We start from the raw sequence: 21,096 nt of genomic DNA on the forward strand, positions 1-21,096 counted from the left end.
TAAGTGTTTCTTACGTAGAATTTTCCAAGAAATACGATGAAACCATCAAATTTAAAATAAAGTTAGCTGCATTTGCCGAAAAATGCATATTTAGTTTTAAAATACAAAAATAATCTATCTGGCAACACTTCCGATCAAAAATAATATTTTTCTGGATTCCTTGGTTCATTTTCTCCAAAATTCACCTATCACTATTTTTCGGGTGTCTTACGTCCATAAATTATAAAATAAAATAATTACGATGTTTACAACTTTTTTCGTAAAAATGTTATATCTCGAGATTGGCTCATATTACCTCGGGATGATAGTTGTTTCTTATGTGAAATTTTTCAAGGAATACGTTGAAATTATCAAATTTAAAATCAAAATGGCTGCATTTGCCGAAAAATGTAAATTTAGTTTTCAAATACAAAAATAATTTATCTTGCAACACTTTCGGTCAAAACTTATATTTTTTCTGGATTCCTTGGTTTATTTTCTTCGAAAATCATCTATCAGTATTTTTCGGACATCTTACGTCTATAAATTGTAAGAAAAAGAAAAAAGAGATTTTAAACAAAAAATGCGTGACTTTGCAATAAACAGGGGGGGGGGGGTCCCACAGAGCGGGGGGTATTCCAATCGACACCAAAATCGGGATTTTTCCAAAGAGACAATAGATGAACAATTCCCCCAATTTTGAGCAAAATCTGTGATGGTCGTGTCCAAGTTTGTGCTTTTTCGTGGTCACTCCGTATGGAATGACCCTTATTGAAATATCTGTTTAGTTTGTATGGGAGACCTCCCTCCCCTTCCTGGGGAGTGCCTAATCACTATAGGAATTTGTGTTTGATTTGTACAAGAGCCTTCCCGTCTAGAAGTGGGAGGGGTGTCGAATCACCATGAACATTTTTCTTGCCCTCAAAAACCTCAACATATCAAATTTGGTTCCACTTATTTGATTAGTTACCAAGACGTGCAGAAATTCGTGTTTCATTTGTTTGGAACCCCTCCCTTACAGAAGAGGGAAGGGTGCCGAACCATTATGTACATATTTGTTACCTCTAAAAACATCCACATGCCAATTTGGTTCCATTTAGTTGGTTAGTTCTTGAGATATGCAGAAATTTGTGTTTCATTTGCATGGGACCCCTACCTTCCAGAAGAGGGAGGAGTCTCGAACTATCTTAGTCACCTTTCTCGGCCCCTATATACACCCTATATATAAAATTTTACGCCGATCGGTTCAGTAGTTTCCAAGCCTATATGTATCAGACAGACAGACAGAGCTGCATTTTTTTATGTTTAGATTTTAGACTTCTAAACTGCCGTGAGATGACAAAGTGACGTAAAGGCCATATTTTCGAATATGAGTTTTTCATGCCAATTTGTTCATTATTCGAAGACCTATCTTTTGGTATCTTCCTTTTCGTTGTTACTTATTCGTACGTTGTATAAAATCAATTCAAAAAAAAAAAAAAAAAGTGAAGTAGGCACCCGTTTCAATACAAAACTGGCGTGAAATTCATTCGCTTTTGGGCCGTACTGAAAAACTGATCACTTGGATCTACGTCACAATGTCATATCACGGCAGTAAAGACCCCCCTTAAAAACGTAGTTCTACGTCAATATTGAAAAATGTCACGGTTTGGTCACCATGGGACGGGGTGCAATTGAATAACGTACGTTTCCAGTAGTTTCACTCGATAAAACACCATACTATGGTGTTTTATCGAGTGAAACTACTGGGAACGTACGTTATTCAATTGCACCCCGTCCCTAACACACCTCGGTTGAGGGGAGCCGCAAGGTTACAGAGTACGCCCTAGTAGAATCAGGCCATTTTGTTGCCAAAGGACTTTAGCATGGTTTTGTTCTGAGGCTTCCCATCAACTACCCTTCTTTCAATCTGAACTCTACGTACAGTGCCTCTGTTGACTTTCCTTCTAACGAAAATAAGTCCCTGTTATAATAAAACTGATGTGAGTAACGCATGAAAGTTCTCTCCAGGGAATTGTAAATAGGCGATATTGTTAGAATGGGCAGAGGCTCGGTATAGTAAAAGCAGTAAGCTTGAAACGGAAGAGTAAAATTTACACACAAGCACGGATATGAATGATAAGCGTTTCACTTATTTCAATAGTGATACTGCCAGTAATATGAAGTGCGAAGCACAGAAAACATCCGGGCAATATCACAATAGATCTAATCTCTGGTCGCATTGATGAGACCACACAGGAAAAAAAACACACTTGAAAAAGAGAGAGAGAGAGAGAGTGTCTTCTCACACGCAGAAGATATCAGCGACGGCTGTTATATCTATGGCCTGCGTGTGATAGAGACTTAAGAGTAATTAGCGGTGAAATGTCAGAAATAACTAAAATCAGTTAGGTCAGTCGAATCGAACACTGTAAAAAAATTGCAGAAAAGGAAAAATATGTCAACAAAGGTCAAAAATTGAACAGAAAAGAGAAAACATGCAAGATTGATACGACAAAAGGAGACAAAACATGACAAAGGATAACAATAAATAACTTACAGTTACAGAAAATGGTAAAAAAATACAAAAAATCGGCAAAAACTACATAAATAGTTTTGACAGATCGATAAATGAAATATAGGAACAAAATGGCAGAAACAGTTAAAAAAAGTAACAATTTTCGACTAAGAAACTGTCAGCAACGATTAAAATATAAAGGTTTCAAAAATGGTTTTAACCGTTATGTGCTCGACGGGGTACCTGGGTACCTACAAATTGTGATTCTTGTAACTTTGACAATTTTCATCCAATTTCAATACTTTAAACACCAAACGATTCAGTAACTTCTCTACTTTGAGACCAAAGTCAGCGCACTATGGGACGTTTCCATACAAGCAGGCGGACAAAAATATTTTCATCATTTTTTCTACACTTCTGGTATTTTTTCTACTTGTTATGAACAAAACAAGTTACTTAGGATCATTTGTGACTATATTACGGTTAAATTTAAATAGAGGGGAGTATTTTTTTTATATGCAAAGAGGAAATAAAAGATGGATTCGTTTGGAATCCAGCGCTTCTCCCTTTCAGTGGCTGCCCCACCATTTCTAATAGACTTTTGACATCCTCTAGTGTGTAAGGAACATGTGTGTCAATTTTGGTGAATACCGATCAAGGCGTTCTAGAGTGAAATATATGCGAAAAACACGTTTTTTCTAATGTGCTTCAATTATGCTCCAAAAAGCAGAGATTGATCACTTGCCAGAAAAGTTATATCCGTATAATTTTATTTGCCAGTCTTGCAATAGGGTGACAATGAAAAAGCGACATATTATTTTTTTTTATTTTGTAATATTTTTAGCAGCAATCTAAAATTTGAGGGATTTCCAACTATGTGACAGAGATAATATAATTTAATTTTCTGATGGATACACAGTTTGAAGGAATGAAATAAAACGCCAAAGTTTTTATTTTTATTGTGAAAATAAAACAAGTCTTGTCAATAGTTGTTTTAATTTCTTTCGTATATTGTTTCAATCTTCTTCACTTTCATCTTCTTTAGAATATTTTTCAATAACGTCTTCTACGAAATATTCTTCAATTTCATCCACAGCTTCCATAAGTTCTTCTAGTGCATTGCATTCGTTGATATCCTCTGTTGAACAGCTTTCTGAGTCTTCGAATATTAAAAAACCTTTAACGACGTCTGGATAAGTCAGGGATACTTTTTTCTGTTTTCTTTTTGCTATCCAAATTGAACTGATGAATGGGTCCGATTCATTCATGGCACGAATGAAAACATCATGTAAGTTGTCTAATCTTGATCGTTTCCTTGCATGATGGGTTCGATATTTTTTCAATTGTTTATGCTGACTTTCTACTGCCTCTTCCGCTAATGTACCAAGTGGTGCTGGAGAATGCATAATAATTTGTCCAGCATCACAGTGCGTCTTGAACTGTCCTACAGATCAGACGTTTTTTCGGTTGCTTGTGGACTGGTCTTTGACTGCCTATAGCTTCAAAGTTTGAGTTTTGTCAGTGTGTCTTTTAAAGACTACCTGAAAGTTATTTCCCATCAGTCTTTCTCAAGACTACCTACTTTTGAATTTAACATTTGTTTTAACTTTTTTCGTATCACCTGAAATGGCTGGACGGAAAAAGAAACCTCGCATCGCTGCGGGGAGGAAAAGAGAGGCATCTCGTTCTGACACTTCGAGTGTCTGCAGTGACAATCCTTTTGATATTTTGCTTGAGCATGAAGCTGGTGAAATGGAAGTTACCAATAATGAAACTATACAAAATATAAAATCTTTAAAAAAGGAGAAAGTTCCACCTATTGTGGTAACTATTTCTTCTGAATTTAATATATTCAAAAAGGAACTTTCAACGTTTGTTTCTGACGTTAAAGTTACCTATCAAATTGGCCGTAGAGGTGAATGCCGCTTATTAGCCGACTCAGTAAAGGGTCGTGATCGTCTTGTTCAGTATTTAACTGACAAGATGTACAAATTTTTTACATATGACACCAAGAACGCCAAGCCGTTCAAGGTTGTCTTGAAAGGTCTCACCAACGATCAAACCGTTGATGAGATCAAACTTACTTTAACAGAATTACTTGGCATAGCCCCCACCCAAGTAATTCTAATGAAACAAAAATCACGAGGCGAAAACAGTCAGAGAACTGGAATTTCCCTTGTTAATTATTTAATTCATTTTAACCGCAATGAGGTTAACAACTTAAAATTTTTTGAAAAAGCACATGCTTTGTATAATGTGCGTGTAAAGTGGGAAATTTATAGGAAGTATGGCGGAGGTGAAAAGCATATCACCCAATGCCGTACTTGCCAACGTTATGGCCATGGTTCCAAATTCTGTAACATGGACCAAAAATGTCTTAATTGTGGAGACTCTTCTCACAAAAAGGACACATGTCCTGTGAAAGAGAGTAAAAATTTTCGCTGTGCGAATTGTAACGGCAACCATATGTCAAATTTTTATCAATACCCAGTCCGTTTAGCAATTGTTAAGGCAAGGCAAGGTAAACAAAATTCAATTTCTCAATTAAAACCAACTTCAAAACAAAATTCTCCAAGCGTACCAGTGACGCATAGTTTACCTACTCCTTTGCATACCCGTTTAACTTATGCACAGGTTACAGGTAGTTCGAACATTATACCGCCTAGTGTTGGTAGTTCGAAAATGACCGTTAATATGGGTAAGCAAAACACGCTAGAAAATAATTGTACACCTATTACTCCAGCTAATATTGCTGCCGAAAATATTTTTTCTAATGTCAACTGCCTGGGGCCTATTACGGCAGGTAAACTTTCTTTTTTGCAACAGGCAATGTTCGATCTTACGAACGCCATGTTGCAGGCAAAATCAATGTTTAAAGCCATTCAAATAGGCACAAATTTTACTATTAAAATTGTTTCTAATTTAAAATTTAGCAATGATTTTGAATAAAACAATTAAAATATTAAATTGGAATGCTCGCTCATTGAAGGCCAATGAGAATGAGCTTTTTAATTTTTTAACAGTAAATAATGTGCATATTGCAATTATTACTGAAACATTTTTGAAACCTAACATAAAATTAAAATATGATCCCAATTACGTGGTTCATAGATATGATAGGATTCAGGGTTCCGGCGGTGGAGTTGCAATTGTTATTCATCGCCGAATCAAACATCGTGCTCTTCCCCATCTTGAGACGAAAGTTATTGAAACTTTGGGAATTGAAGTTCAAACTGAACTTGGGATTTTATTTATTGCCGCAGCATATTTACCATTTCAATGCACACGCGAGCTCAAAAATTATTTTAAAGGTGATTTACAAAAACTCACCAGAAATCGTTCGAAATTTTTCATAATCGGCGATTTCAACGCTAAACTTCGTTCATGGAATAATTCTCAAAGTAATTCCAATGGCAAAATTTTATTCAATGATTGTTCTTCAGGATACTATTCTATTTTGTCTCCGAATAGTCCTACATGCTTTTCTTCTGTAAGAAACCCTTCAACAATTGATTTGGTGCTAACAGATCAAAGTCATGTATGTAGTGATTTGATCACACATGCTGACTTAGATTCTGACCATCTTCCAATAACTTTTTCTTTATCACATGAACCAGTTTTAAACCCTATGAGCTCTGTATTTAATTATAACAAGGCTAATTGGGAAAGATACAAAAATTATATTGAGAGAAATTTCAATAATGAGCTTGATTTGCAAAACGAAGTGAATATTGATTCCGCTTTGGAAGCATTGAAATGTGCAATTGTTGATGCCAGGAATTATTCTGTTCCAAAGGCTCAAGTGAAATTTGATTCATCAATAATTGACGAAAATCTTCAACTTCTAATTCGTTTGAAAAATGTCCGCAGACGTCAATATCAACGTTCTCGTGACCCTGTTTTTAAAACTATTTATAAAGATTTACAGAAAGAGATTAAACATAGATTTACTCTTCTGAGAAATCAAAATTTTGAGACTAAAGTTGAAAAATTGAAACCATATTCAAAACCATTTTAGAAGCTGTCGAAGATTCTTAAGAAACCTTCAAAGCCTATTCCAGTTTTAAAAGATGGTGAACGTTTTCTTGTATCCAATGAACAAAAGGCTCAAAGACTTGCTCAGCAGTTTGAGAGTGTTCATAACTCAAATTTGAGTTTTGTGAGTCCAATTGAAAATGAAGTCACACGTCAATTTGATTTAATTTCTTCCCAGAATTTTTCACCTGCAGAAATAATTGAAACTAACTTGAATGAGATTAAATCAATTATTAAAAATTTCAAAAATATGAAAGCACCTGGTGACGATGGAATCTTTAATATACTAATCAAACATCTCCCTGAGAGCACAATGGAATTTTTAGTGAAAATTTTCAATTGCTGCTTCAAAATTGCATATTTTCCCAAATTATGGAAAAATGCAAAAATTACTCCCATTTTAAAACCGGATGAGAACCCAGCTGAAGTTTCAAGTTATCGACCAATCAGTTTGCTTTCTTCAATAAGTAAACTGTTTGAGAGAATTATTCTTAACAGAATGATGTCACACATCAACGAAAATTCAATTTTTGCAAATGAACAGTTTGGATTTCGCCATGGGCATTCCACAACTCATCAATTGCTCAGAGTTGCTAATATAATACGAGCTAACAAATCTGAAGGTTATTCCACTGGAGCTGCTCTTTTAGACATAGAAAAAGCATTCGACAGTGTTTGGCATAAAGGTTTGATTGCGAAATTGCAAACTTTTAATTTTCCAATTTTCCTAATCAAAATTTTAAAAAATTATCTTACTGATCGAACTCTGCAGGTTGTCTATCAGAATTCAAAATCTGATAGATTTCCTGTCAGAGCAGGTGTACCTCAAGGTTCAGTCTTGGGTCCAGTCCTGTACAACATATTCACTTCAGATCTTCCTGATTTGCCTCCAGGATGCACAAAGTCATTGTTCTGCGATGACACAAGCATTTCCGTAAAAGGAAAAAGTCTTCGTGTCATATGCAGTCGATTGCAGAAAAGTTTAGATATTTTTTCTTCCTACTTGCAAAAGTGGAAAATCTCTCCCAATGCTTCTAAAACTCAAATGATAATTTTTCCGCATAAGCCTAGGGCTTCTTTCCTCAAGCCAAACAATAATCACGTTGTCAAGATGAATGGGGTTATTTTAAGTTGGTCCGACAAGGTTAAGTACTTGGGACTAATTTATGATGAAAAACTCATTTTCAAAGAGCACATTGAGAGTATACAAGCCAAGTGCATCAAATATACGAGATGTTTATATCCTCTCATTACCAGGAATTCTAAACTTTGTTTAAAGAACAAACTTTTGATTTACAAACAAATTTTTAGACCAGCAATGCTTTATGCTGTACCGATCTGTACAAGTTGCTGTTCAACAAGGAAGAAAACGCTCCAAAGGATTTAGAATAAAATTCTGAAAATAATTTTGAAGCGTCCTCCTTGGTTTGGTACACTCGAATTACATAGACTTACTGGTGTTGAACCATTAGAAGCTATGTCAAATAAAATTATTAACAATTTTCGACAAAAATCGTTGCAATCCTCAATTGCTACGATAAGCTCTCTTTATAGCCAATAAGTTAGCAATTAAGTTAGTTGTAAGTTTACTTCCCCTTTCCTGACAAGTAGGTTTAAATCCCTACGAATGATAAGTCCTAATTGCGAAAGCAAACAAATCCTAACAATTAAAATTACAAATTTCTAACAGTGTTGAGAAGTCACCATTTGTGATTGGACACACATACTCATTATTTACTAATATTTATCATAAATACTTAAGCTACTAAAAAAACCCCCTTTAAAAAAAAAAAAAAAGATTTTTCTCATTTTCTTCTTATTGTCAAACGGTTTTATTCGGTTGGTCGCAGGTAATCGCAGCTAAACTTTTTTGAAATTGTTAGTAGACACCTGAAACTTGAATAAAAACAGGGACCTAGCATTGGAAATCCTGGGAGTAAAAAGATGCCGGCCAACAAAGTTGAGAATTACTATTTTTTTTTTCTTTTTATTATTGCTTATCTTTTTTTCACTCATTCTCCTGAAAGCCTAATCACTTACGTTAATGAAAATATGATACACTCAATAGTAATTATGTTATTATGATCAAAATACTTTTTTGCAGATTTTTAATATTTCCTATGAAAATCAAAAATTTTTAAGCTGGTTTTAAACGCTTGGTCGCAGGTGGTCGCAGCTAGACTCTTCTTAATTCGTTAGTAGACACCTGAAACTTGAAAAAAAACCAGGGACCTAGCCCGGGAGCTCTTGGGAGTAAAAAGATGCCGTCCGTCAAAGTTGAAAATGATGATTTTTTTTTCATTTTCTTCTTTTTGTTGTGCTTTATCTTCTTTTGAAGTAGAATACTTCTCTCAGGAAGTTCGGCTACATAGGGATGTGAAATGAAAATCTAAAACCGAAAAAAGTGAAAAATATGTCCAATTTCAAATGCTAATAAATCGGTTAGTATTCGATGGATTTCCTTCGTTCTGGCAGCAATAGTGGAAAGAATTGAATAAAATATAAAATAATGAAAAGAATTGTAATTTTATTAGTCAAACTATTGTACTATTGAAAATAGTCAAGCCTTGTCTAAACGAAAAATTCGACCTCTGGTTGGTCGTTATATGATTGCTTCCCAAGCACGGTCGACAGAATCATATACCTTGCAATTGAAAATATGCTATTTGGCCTATATAAGAGCCTGTTTCAGCCGAAGCCGCTCATAATAGTTCTAGACAGCGACAACAGCAGTCATCCCTTAGCAGCAGCAGTAGCAGAGCAGTGGATATCAGCGTTAGCGGATAGCGACCACAGCACAGCTGTGGAGTAGCAATGGATAGCGCACTAGTTGCAGCGGATCTCAGCATCGATAGCAGCTGGACCAGCTGATGCAGGAACAGCGGATACCAATGGCAGCGTATAGCGGCCACAACTGTGGCATGGCTACGAATAGCGTAGCAGTTGCAGCGGGTATATCTGACCATGAAGCATTTATGCAATAATTGAATGAAAATTGCAATTGCAGCAATCGGCCTTTTTCAAGGCTACTAAATGTTTTTGGAAGAGCATAGTGAATGGTTATTAATAAACTGCAACTGAGGTTTGATGCTGCTGCAAATGCACAACAATGTGATGTTTATTACGATTTGTTGATACTGTGCATAACAAGCGGTATATACGAAACAAATCCGATTTCAAACAGTAAAGTTCGGTACGTTCTGCTCACGATGCTGAGTCTGTTTTGGAAAATTCACAACACTTCATTAACAATGATGTAGCGCCTTGAAGAAGACGGTTATGGTTAGACATCACAGCAGAATTTCGACCTTTATACTCATGTCTACCATCGGCAATATCAAACACGCAACAATTTACTTCCATGCGACACGGGGACGGGAACATTTTCTTCTTCCAAGCCGCACAAAACGACACAATACATATTATAGCTTAATGAATTGCCTTAATGAGAGCTCTATCGGTCCGGCTCGAAATAATGTCCACAAGAAATCGTTTTTGTATATCTGTGTTGCGAAACTGAGAAAATCTGTAGGAACTGAAAATAAACTGAAATGAATGAGATGTATTTTTCGTACATGAGTATTACGCCATAGGAAATAAAATTTTTCGAACGTTGTAGAATGGTATAACTGGAAACAAGTTAGCCACACCTATTTTTCAGTTATATCATGCAGCTGAAGTTTGATGCTGCTGCAAATGCACAGCAGTGTGATGTTTATTACGATTTGTTGATACTTAACTTGCTTAACAAGCGGTATATACGAAACAAATCCGATTTCGAAATGACTGACACGCAAGCAGCCAAGTTATCTTTCTTGTAAAAGTATTCTACTTCAACCTTACGGTCGTGGCTTAGCACACAACCCTCCTGTGATTTTTTCACCCATAAAACCACATAACCACACATTTTTCTGAAAGCCCAATCAATAACGTTCACAAAAATATAGTACACTCAATAGTAATTTTGTTAATATGTGCGAAATATTGTTTTTATATATTTTACTTTTTCTCGAAGAAAAAGGCATTTTTTTACATTTTTCATCTTCATATCTCGATATCTCAGGCATAGTACCTGCTACAGTCTTGAAATTTGGAACTTTTCTTAGTTAGAGTGTCTACTTTCTATAAAAAATATAGAGAAATAGATTGGCGACAGTCACTTTTCCGATTTTTGTCCGCCTGAAATCCTATAGTGCAGCGGTGCCCCGAAAGAATTTCCTCATTGCCGGAGCTCTGGTCTTTCGGGAATATATTCCGATACAGAGGAATTTCATGAATATTAAATAAAATAACGTCACATACCATTCAAGATCGAAAACGACCCCTGACGCTATTTTGGATTCCAAAATGGCGACTTCCGTTATAAGGAAAATAACCAAAAATGACCGAATACCATCGAATATGAATACTTCCGGAATCGGGATTAAACCCAGCAATCCGAAATAAGCTTCAGCTTGAGTAGCTTCAGAATCGGGACGATGTCCGGAGACCTGAGAACGACCACAGAAGCCATTTTTAATTCCAAAATGGCGACTTTCGGTTTCTGGAAGAGAACCAAAATTGGCTGAATAATATCGAATATGGATAATACTGTAATTTTCTATTTTTTCCAGAAACCGTAAGTCGCCATTTTGATATTCAAATCGGCCACTAGGGTGGTTTTTAGGTTTCTGGACATCATCCCGATCCCGAAATTACTCATGTAAGGTGGTATTTATTCAATTTTGACTGTTTTCCGAAAACCGGAGGTTGCCATCTTGACCTTCAAAATGGCATCTAGAGTTGATTTCGGGTCTCTGGGCCTAATCTCTATTCCGGAAATACTCATACTGGATAGTATTCGGCCAATTTTGATTCATTTCCAGAAACCGGAAGTCGCCATTTTGATATTAAAAATGGCTAATACAGTCGTTTGCAGGTCTCTAGACATCATCTCGATTCCGAAAGTAATATTGTAACCGATAATATTATAAAATACTCATAAAAATCATCAGTTTCAAGAGATATCTTCGATAAAACCGTATTTCCGGAAATAAGAGTTTTTTTTCGGAGCACCGCTGGCACTAATTTCAAAGCAAATAAGTTGCTGAATCTTTTAGTTAGTTTACTAAAACTGGATGAAAATTGTCTAAGTTACAAAAGTTTCAATTTGTGGGTAGCACATAACGGTTAATAAAAAAGCCTTTCCAATCGTTAAAGTTTACCAGAAATGCAAGCATTTTCAGAAAAATAAAAATTCTACAAACGCTAATGGGAGATAAACAAGCAAGATCGGTTAACAATTGCCGAAAAGTCAAAATGTAACTGTTTGAGAAGGGGGGAAAATAAAAACTATGGAAAAGGAAAAAAAAGGTAAAACATACCAATTTTTGTAAAGGCCGAAAAGCTTAAAAAATCTCAGCAAATTCTCAAAAGTGTCAAGAAGGCCATAAATATTAAAAATGACAAAAGCCAGACAAATAATGTGAAATACGGTCTGGAACATAAAAATGAAATTAAAAGCAAAAACAGTCAAAAAAATTCCAAGATTCTACATTAAAATTCAAATGAGTCAAGATCAAAGTTGAGATGATAAACAGAAGGATAAACGTTCAACATAAAAAAAAAAACAAAATAACTAATGTTTCAGAAAAGAAAGGAAAGAAAAATGCTGAAAAAAATGCAAAAAAGAGAGGAGAAGTTAGGACAATTTTCATAAACGTCAAAACGCTCATAAATGTCAAAATCATTCTGAAAAACAACAAAATAAGCCCGTATCATAAGATCGAAGGAATGCAAAAAAACCGAATAAGAAACTTAAATTTGATACTAAAGTGTAAGCAATGCTAAACTCTATAGTGATCATATAAACAGCAATAAGGAAGATTGTTTGTTTTCTAACTCATAAAGGATTGATCAGGTTAAGAAAAAAATGGTAAACCAAAATATATATTAAAAAATATTGATAGACGAAATTGATACTCCAGAGCGTAATTTAACGTTCTAGATTTACAACCATTGCCAATAAAAACATTGTATAATCATCACAAACGCACGGCCATTTTATAGCCCTGCTTCCAAATGTGTGTTTTTTCGCCACACCTCAATTCTCGGTCCATTAAACTCTCGGTTCACCCAAGGTTCCAACATTGTCCGCCCGCAAGACGCCACAATTCTGTGTCCCATTTTCGCTTGTTGTTACCCAATCCTACCTAGCCAAGCCTTCTTATCACTGTCTGTTCCGATCCATTTGCTTCCGCACCGCAAGATAAACATCGTTTGCCATAAATTCCGCATGTTTATTATGTTCGAATCGAATGCAGCCGCGTTGCAGCTCCCAACCAACCCTTACTCAACTCGAGCAAGTTATCGCTTTTTTGGCATTTACTAATGGCGCACAGCGCAGTCGGCGGTCGGTGGTGGAAGCTAGAGCTTCCTTCCCTTCTCGTTAGTATCTGCAATTTCCGGTCAAGTGCAATGTCACCCCTGCTGCCGTCGTTCATGCATTGCATACATACAAGCACCAAGCGTATATCTGCTTTTGCCTAGATAGGTAGAAAAGAAGTCGGTTTTATTTTTCAATTTCCCCACTTGTCATTCGGATGCGATTTGCGATTGCAGTTCAATCGGGTGTGCGTGGGTGGCTCCCGGTTCGTTGCTAGCTGCTGAATGACTAAGAAAAAAGTCCAGCGAGTGCGACGACATGAAACTTTCGGATCAATCAGCTTTGCTAACAATCGATTTCTTGCTTGCCCGGTCCTATTTCGGTAACGACGACGACGCGCTAGAAGAAATCTAGCCAGCCCGAAAATCCAAGTTGGCTAATGCAATATTTATTACCACCAGCAGACCACAGTCGATGACCAGGTGTCAAGGTGACCATTCCGTTTGCTAGGCGACAATTTGTTTAGCTGGTGTTTTTTTCTTCTCTTTCTGCTTTTTTTCTAGCTGCCGTGAAAGCACCAACGCAATCTCGCTATGTATTATATATGAATCACGGAATTAGCCCTACAAGGTGGGATTTATTTGTTGACACGAGAGGTTTATTTTTTCTAGCAATTGGACGACATTAAATTTTAAATCAAGAGCCGAGAAGGCGTCGATATTGGCGGTGACAAATGTCAAGTGTTTGTGTGGCTGCCATTCGACGGTGGCGGTTGTCAGGGTTAGTGGCAATTAGGGGAAAGTCGGTAAAGACGGACACTGCGGGTAAGATGGACACTTTCATAATTTCACAAACTAGAATGTTTTATGGTAATTTTCGATGCAAATATTTTCTTTATAGTATGTGAATACTTTTGAGACGCTCTGTTGAATCACAGCAAGCGAGCTGTCAAATTTGTTAACAAATTAAACATTTTCTCCGTGAACGTGCTATTCGATATAGTTTCTACTCTACAGAAAATAAGAAAAAACTAGTGAAACTTCTGTGTTTCGTGTGTTTCAGACAGCAATTACAGTTCATTGTGTCTTTTACTTATTAACTGGTCTAAATCCAGCGGTTTTTCGACGTTTCAATACAGAGCTACGGTCGATTGAAAAAATTGCAGCCAGGTCGGGCAAGACGGACACATTAAGGTAGGAATAGATGGACACACGAGTTTTATCGCTTGTATTATCGATTGCGTTCTACAGATGCCAACAAAATATATTCGTAAAAGTAATCGGCAGTCATGGACCACTCAGCAATTGGAACAGGCCATAAAGGCTGTTAAAAATGGATCACCAGTGAAAACTGCTGCGGAGAACTATGCAGTTCCACGAACTACGCTAATTCGCCACCTGGCGGAACCAGCTGTATTACCTCGGTTAGGACCACTTGATCCCGTGTTCAATCCCCAACAAGAAAAGAAGCTGGTACAGCATCTACTGGATTTGAAAAAGAGGTTCTATGGAATCACAATGACCAACGTTCGAAAGCTTGCATTTGATTTGGCCGTTCAAAACGCATTAAGGCACCCATTCAACAAATCTACCAAGATGGCAGGAAGAGCTGGGCTAAGTAACTTTCTAAAACGAAATCCCGAATTGACTTTCCGTAAACCTGAAGCTACCTCTGCTGCCCGAGCAAGAGGCTTCAATAAACCTTCTGGGTATGCATTTTACGATTTACTGGAAGAAACGCCAAAGGATCCTAAGTTTACGCCTGATAGAATTTTAAACGCCGATGAGACTAGTGTTTGTACTGTTAGTTATTGTTTTATACATGAAATTAGTATAGGGATACCATCTGGTCAGAGGTAAAAATCAGGACATCTATTTTTTCGGCACAAATTTGATCCAAATTATTTTTATTCTGGTTCAAACTGGTGGTATGTGATTTGCACTTCAAAATGCTATTCGGTTGTTAATTTATTCAACATGTATCTCGAACGATCCAATTTTATCAAGCAACTTTGAAGTTTTAGAAATTTGTATGTCCCCAAAGAATTCAGCACACGCAAACTGTTTAAAATTAAATATAAAAATTGTCAAATGCTTAACACTATTCACTTTACTCAGGCTTAACCAAAGAAATAATTTACGCAGTGAGCGTTGTGTGGTCAGGTATCGAGATTCATCAGAATTATTCACATTATTGAACATGTATCAAGATAGACAGGTTTAATATCTGATCTCCCAGATATTTCAATTCTGTATTATAGATTTTTCCAGATTTTGGGACCGAATACAAGAAACGAAACGAGCAGTTTCCCTCGCATAGAGTCACTGACGAGCAAAATGTTGTATTAGGAAACGCGAGTGAAACTTAGCTGGTGACAGCTGAGTGGAGCAGATTCGCAGACGAGCTACTCGTCCGAGATCCAGCCGACTCACCATCTGTTACTTATATCTAAATTGGCCAGGCGAGTAACTCGCTGCTCACCTCGTTGACTGTAATAGGCCCCTTTATTTCTTTAGCCCGCAAAACGGTCATCACTTCAAATTTTACAATTTTACCTCATAAAATGTTACTTTAAGGATTTTATCGGAGAAAAATGTCCTTTTGTTTTTATTTTTACTAGCGACGAATTCGAACTGGCAACCAGAAATAAAAAAAAATATATTGGGCAATCTCCAACAATTTATAATATCAGGCAACATTCACGTTTCTGTTAAAAACTCACCGACTTGTGCCTTGAAATATGAGCTTGGTGATTGAAGATAATTGCATGTCTTATGAAAATCAGGACAAATTCTAGAATATGAAAAATAAATCAAAACGCCCAAAAATGATCACAAAATCAGGACATGTCCTGCTAAATCAGGACGGATGGTATCCCTAAATTAGTAGATATACAAATAATGGAAAACGTTTACTTTCAACCCCCCACAGGTCCCTCCCAAGAAGGTTAAAGTGGCAGCACTAAAAGGCAAAAAACAAGTGGGTGGCATTACATCTGCCGAATGCTGGGAAAGTGACTGGACAGCACCTTCCACCGTTTTTTTATTTTTCCTCGTCTGCGGATGCACAAAGCTTTAAAAAAGGGGGCACCACGTGGAAGCAAATTTGCATGTAACGCATCAGGTTACATGACAGCCGAAATTTTCAATGAGTGGTTTAATCACTTTTTGGAGTACGTGAAACCATCTGAAGACAAACCTGCCTTGCTTATAATCGATGGTCACGCGTCGCACACCTAGCAAGAACCTAGCTTTCACCGAAAAAGCTAGAGCTAACTTCGTTAAGCTCCTTGTTCTACCTCCCCACACTAGCAATAAACTGCAACCGTTTGTCGTGTCTTTCATGGCACCCTTCAAAACGTATTACTCACAAGAAGTAGATAATTTCCTCCAGCAAAGTCCAGGTAGAGTTGTCAGACAATATGACATCGTCGAGCTAATGAAACCGGCATTCATCAAGGCGGCTACCCCGGAGATAGCTGAGAATGGCTTCAGAAAAACAGGAATTTGGCCGTTTAATCGAAATGTTTATGACGAAGATGATTTTGCTCCCGCTACGGTGACTGAGCAATCAGCCCCTGAGTCACCGCACGAAGAAGAGGTGCTTCTATTAGATATTGAAGCCGTTCCAGCACAATTGAACACCAACCGTATTTCTTGTGATGATAAAGAAATTCAAGTGTTTCCTGAAGACATCATCGCTCATTTGACTGAACAAGACAGTTTTGCAACAGTCAATACACCGGTGTTTGAAGTGCCTCCGTCGGCGGTACTTCCGTTACCGAAAATGATCACCCCACGGGTCACGAAGAGAAAACGCCAAGCAGAAAAGGCAGCTGACATAACAACTGCTCAGTACGTTGATACCTTGAAAAGGGCAAAAGCTGAGAAGGATATACAATCGATCAAGAAAGAACGAAAGCAACGATCTTCCAGGAAGCCTAAGCAAACTCAAATAAAGCGGACTCTTCATCCGATAATCTATGCGAAAAATGCGGAAGGCAGTTTTCTGATTCAGATGTCGGTGCGGGCTGGACAATATGCTTAAAATGCGTTTCTTGGTTTCACGCAGAATGTTTTCCTTCGGCTGCAACAATTTGCCAGAATTGTTTTTAATTTGAACTTATGTTATGTATTTTGAATAAATTTCTTGTTGAAATATTTTAATGTATATTCATGCCTTACCTAATTTAATTTTCCACCAAATAAAGCATTCACATTCTACGTGTATAGGATTTTTGTGATTGCGGACTTCCTTCTTTTTTTGCGTAGACATAAGTTGGAAAAAATCTGTAACTTTGATATGGGTCGTAAATAATTGACTACAAAATAAATCACTCTTACTTTCGAACTATCCACGCATAACCACCAAACACTTTGAACACAATACTACGTAACGTACTACAACTTTTCCGTAAGTGTCCATTTTTCCCATCGTAGTGTCCATCTTTCCCACACCAGGTGTCCGTCTTTCCCAACCATGCTAAAAAACAGCAATTTGACAACTTATTTTCGAAGACCCGAAATGCATAGAAAGTTGAAAAAAACAGTAGTACCAAAGTAAATTATGATAACAAATGATCCTAAGTTTCAGTTCGTATGACTACTGTGATCAAAAAAGCTATATCTGAGTCAATATTAGGATTGTACCTTAGAGTGTCCGACTTTACCTACTTTCCCCTAATAGAACACTCACTTGTAACACTGAGGCTGAAATCACATTGACCGTTGCTTCGCAACGGGTTTGATTGGCCTTTTTTTTCTCTGCCCAGACTACTCTGATATGATGTAACGTTCCAATCGATTAACCTTCCCGAAATGTGCACATAAATTTGCAACTGCTTAGACAGCATGTCATTGATTTATTCGCGCACGAATATGAGACTGATCAAATAATAGAGCCAGTTCTAACTCAAGCTTGAATAAATAAATATTATTTATTGCACAATTTCGATAAGATATTAGCAAATCCATTCCGAATAACCTATCGTCGACTAAAGAAATGCTTCTTTCTCTTTCTAATTTCAGATGCCTGCCAGCCGTGTTTATTAGCTGGACCTAGTCGATCAACTTCCTCCTTCTCCTCCACGCCGGTACCTCAACTCGGTTTCGATCAATCAGGATCAGTGCCGTGCCGGAGGGTCGTCATTGTTAACGTACGTTAGTGTGAAAGCAAAAAAATAAAAACAAAACAAACAAAAGTAGCGAAAGTAGCCAAACCAAAAAAAAAAAAACAGCCAGCAGCCAGCGAACGTCCCAGGATGAACGCTTCGGAGTGCGACAGTATGATCGCCTCGGTCGAGTGGACCGAGCCGAAGAAGATCCTGCTGCTGGCGATACTGATCTTCATCGATATTCTGGTCATCGTTGGCAACACGCTCGTCGTGGCCGCTGTCACCAGTTCGCATAAGCTTAGGAGTGTTACCAATTTTTTCATCGTTAGTCTAGCCGTTGCCGATTTGCTAGTCGGATTAGCTGTATTGCCGTTTTCGGCCACCTGGGAGGTGTTCAAGGTAAGTGTACAAGGGTCACCTGTTGCTTTAATTTATCTCCGGTACTTTGTTGTCCGGATGTTGGAACGTAACTGGGGCCGGTCACGTTTCGATGCGATTGATTTGTAGTGGCGAAAATGGGAAGCAAAAAACACGACCATCCAAGCAGGCACAAGCTTAGTTTGTCGTGACGCTAGCATTTTTCTTCTCTCCCTCTGTATCGCCTGCGGCTCCATCGGCTTGCTTCGATGGAAGATGTATTGCATGTTACGTAACCCTATCAATTCAGAAATCCCACTTTGGTTTGGGGGGTGGCAGAGTAAAGACTGATTTGCATGCCAACGAGATTTTGCTTCTCCAAACCACGGAGAGTGACAACAAATCAAACCGTAAGCGAGACTCTTTGCGATAGCAATCTAACTTGTCACGCAATTTTTCCCAGGACCACAGAGACGTAATCGGCCGGATGTCGGTCCAATTACTCACTTTCGGTGTGTGGGAAAGAGAAAATGATTCAATTTGTAGGGAAAAAAAAACATCTTCGCTTATGTCACATTCTTATCTCAAAGTGGTGCCAAAACTGTCGACAGCGGTGGTGCCAATATGTCGGCCCCAGCCTTACACGCTCCAGTGGTTTGCCGCAGACACACTTTTGAATAAGTTCAAGTACTCCTCTCCTAGCAAGCACATACACACACACAACAAACAAGGTAAACTGTGGCGCCGTGTCTCTCAGCCTACTTGTGCCACGTGCTTCACATGATCCTGGTAAAGAAAAATCGGCAGCAATTATTATTCATCTCCTTCTTTCAAAAACTGAGGATGTGACTCGAAAACTTTACACAACTCGCAACTTTCCGACGTTTCCACCACCACCACCCATCCATCGCCTCGAGGGCATCATTCAAGTGGGCAGTAAAGTCACGCCATTATTGCCATGGTGAACTAGATGGGAAAGTTTCCCATCAGCGGCAAAAGTTTTCGGTACAAATTATGCGAATTATGCTTCTACTCGATGCTGTCGGGCTTATCAGCATCATCATCGGCAGCTGCAACCTGAGGCAAGGTAAATGTGTAAGTTTTCGATCTTCCGCTCTGTTTTTTTTTCTTTTGGTTTTCCGGAAGGGGTCAGAATAACTAGTGAAATGTTTTTATAATTTGATTCGAAGCGCAGTTGCGAAGTTTTCCATTTAAATTTTATCGTGTAATTACGTTTATCCTTGCAACGAATGCAGGCTTTTTGATTGTGAGTCGGTGGCTGCTGTCCTTTGTTTTCAAACTATTTTGCTTTAGCTATAATCTTGTACTTCTCAACGTTATGTTTTCAATGAATGAAAAAAAAACGCGAAAACAGCACAGAGCATCTTTTTGATAGTGTGTTTCGAACGTCTTGTTATTGTTTTGACGTTTTCAACCTTCATTGCCATTTGTTTGATTTTATTTCGTCATTCTTTTGATATTTCTTTATAAATGTATTCTAATCCTTCTGATGTTTCATTGACATTGTTTTGACGATTTGTTTTTTCTGTGTCATTCTTTTTATATTTATGTTGACATTCTTAAAATTTTATAAGTTTTCCACGTTGTTGATGTACTTGGTAATTTTTGTCACTTTCGACATTTTAAACATTTTTAGTATTTTCAAAAACCGTTATTGGTTTCATTTTGACAAACGTTTTTATCCATTTTCCATTATTTTGCCGTTTTAAACCTCTGTTTTTGATGGTTTTGCACATTTTTGAGCTTTTTTTGAATTTTTTTTTTTATGTCTTTCAAATTTTGGATCATTTAACACATTGTACACCTTCTCGAGCTTATCGGCATTTTTGTCATCTTTGACATTGGATTTTCCGTAGTTGATAGTTTTGGCACCCTGTTTTAAGTTTTGGCCTTTTTTACATTATTCAAATTATTGGCTTTTTGGGATTTTTTCCGTTAATTTTTGTGTTTTGACGTTTGGGCAGCTATGATTGTTTTTGAAGTTATTTTTCCCTCTGCGTCGTTTTCGGAATGGCATTTTTCGGGAAGTTTTTTGGGGCTCTCTGTATGCGGTTGGTTCACAAGGTATGACAAAAGAATTAACATTTTACACAGTTTGTGTATCATATCGATTCAAATATTCTGCCTTCTTTGAGAAATTGGATAACCGAAGTTTCCGCTTTTAGGTCGTTGCTGAGTGTCCCTCTAATGCTGTTGGTAATTTGATTGTACGATTGCCAACAGAAAGGATGGGTGATAAATATTAATCGTTTCTCTCTCCAGATGATTATCGTCTCTAGTGTCATACCTCGCTTCTATCCAGTAAAGAGTGTGTCATCGGTCTGTAGAGCTGTTGTTAGAACTATTTCGTGTAAACCTGTAGAAAAACATAAAAGACAAAACTGGGATTATACCTGAATAGAAAAAAAATATCAGAAATGAGACAAATGAAACGAAAATGAGACTAAAAATAAGATACAAAAATAGATAATAAACCAAATTAAGATGTACAAAGACAAAAGAAGCCCAAATTTAGTGAAAATGGATCAAAAACAAAACAAAAATAAATCCAAAATGTACTAAAAACAACAATTAGTCAAAAATGTCACAAAAATGATATAAAGATCAGCGAGGAATAAAACAAAATGTAAGACATTATAATACAAAAAATAGTCGAAATAGAAAACAAAACAAAACAAAATTGGCATATGACCTGTGTAGGTATAAATGAATGAAGCTGAGTCAAAAAAT

The 21,096-nt window shown here is 37.2% G+C and overlaps 1 protein-coding gene across 6 annotated transcripts in view; it reads left to right on the plus strand.

The window, feature by feature from the left end:
• LOC129718891 (octopamine receptor Oamb) overlaps window positions 1–21,096 on the plus strand; it is a 274,903-nt gene that overhangs the window by 120,053 nt on the left and 133,754 nt on the right. For all 6 annotated transcript variants that reach the window (XR_008727074.1, XR_008727076.1, XR_008727075.1 and 3 more), the window contains exon 4: window positions 17,903–18,387. Coding sequence is in view for 3 of the 6 variants with exons in the window: in XM_055670096.1 (XP_055526071.1) it covers window positions 18,136–18,387 (252 nt within the window). In the remaining 3 variants the exon portion in view is untranslated. The remainder of the gene's footprint in view (window positions 1–17,902; window positions 18,388–21,096) is intronic.

The sequence above is a fragment of the Wyeomyia smithii genome, chromosome 1 (assembly GCF_029784165.1).
Source record: "Wyeomyia smithii strain HCP4-BCI-WySm-NY-G18 chromosome 1, ASM2978416v1, whole genome shotgun sequence".
Classification (NCBI taxonomy): domain Eukaryota; kingdom Metazoa; phylum Arthropoda; class Insecta; order Diptera; family Culicidae; genus Wyeomyia; species Wyeomyia smithii.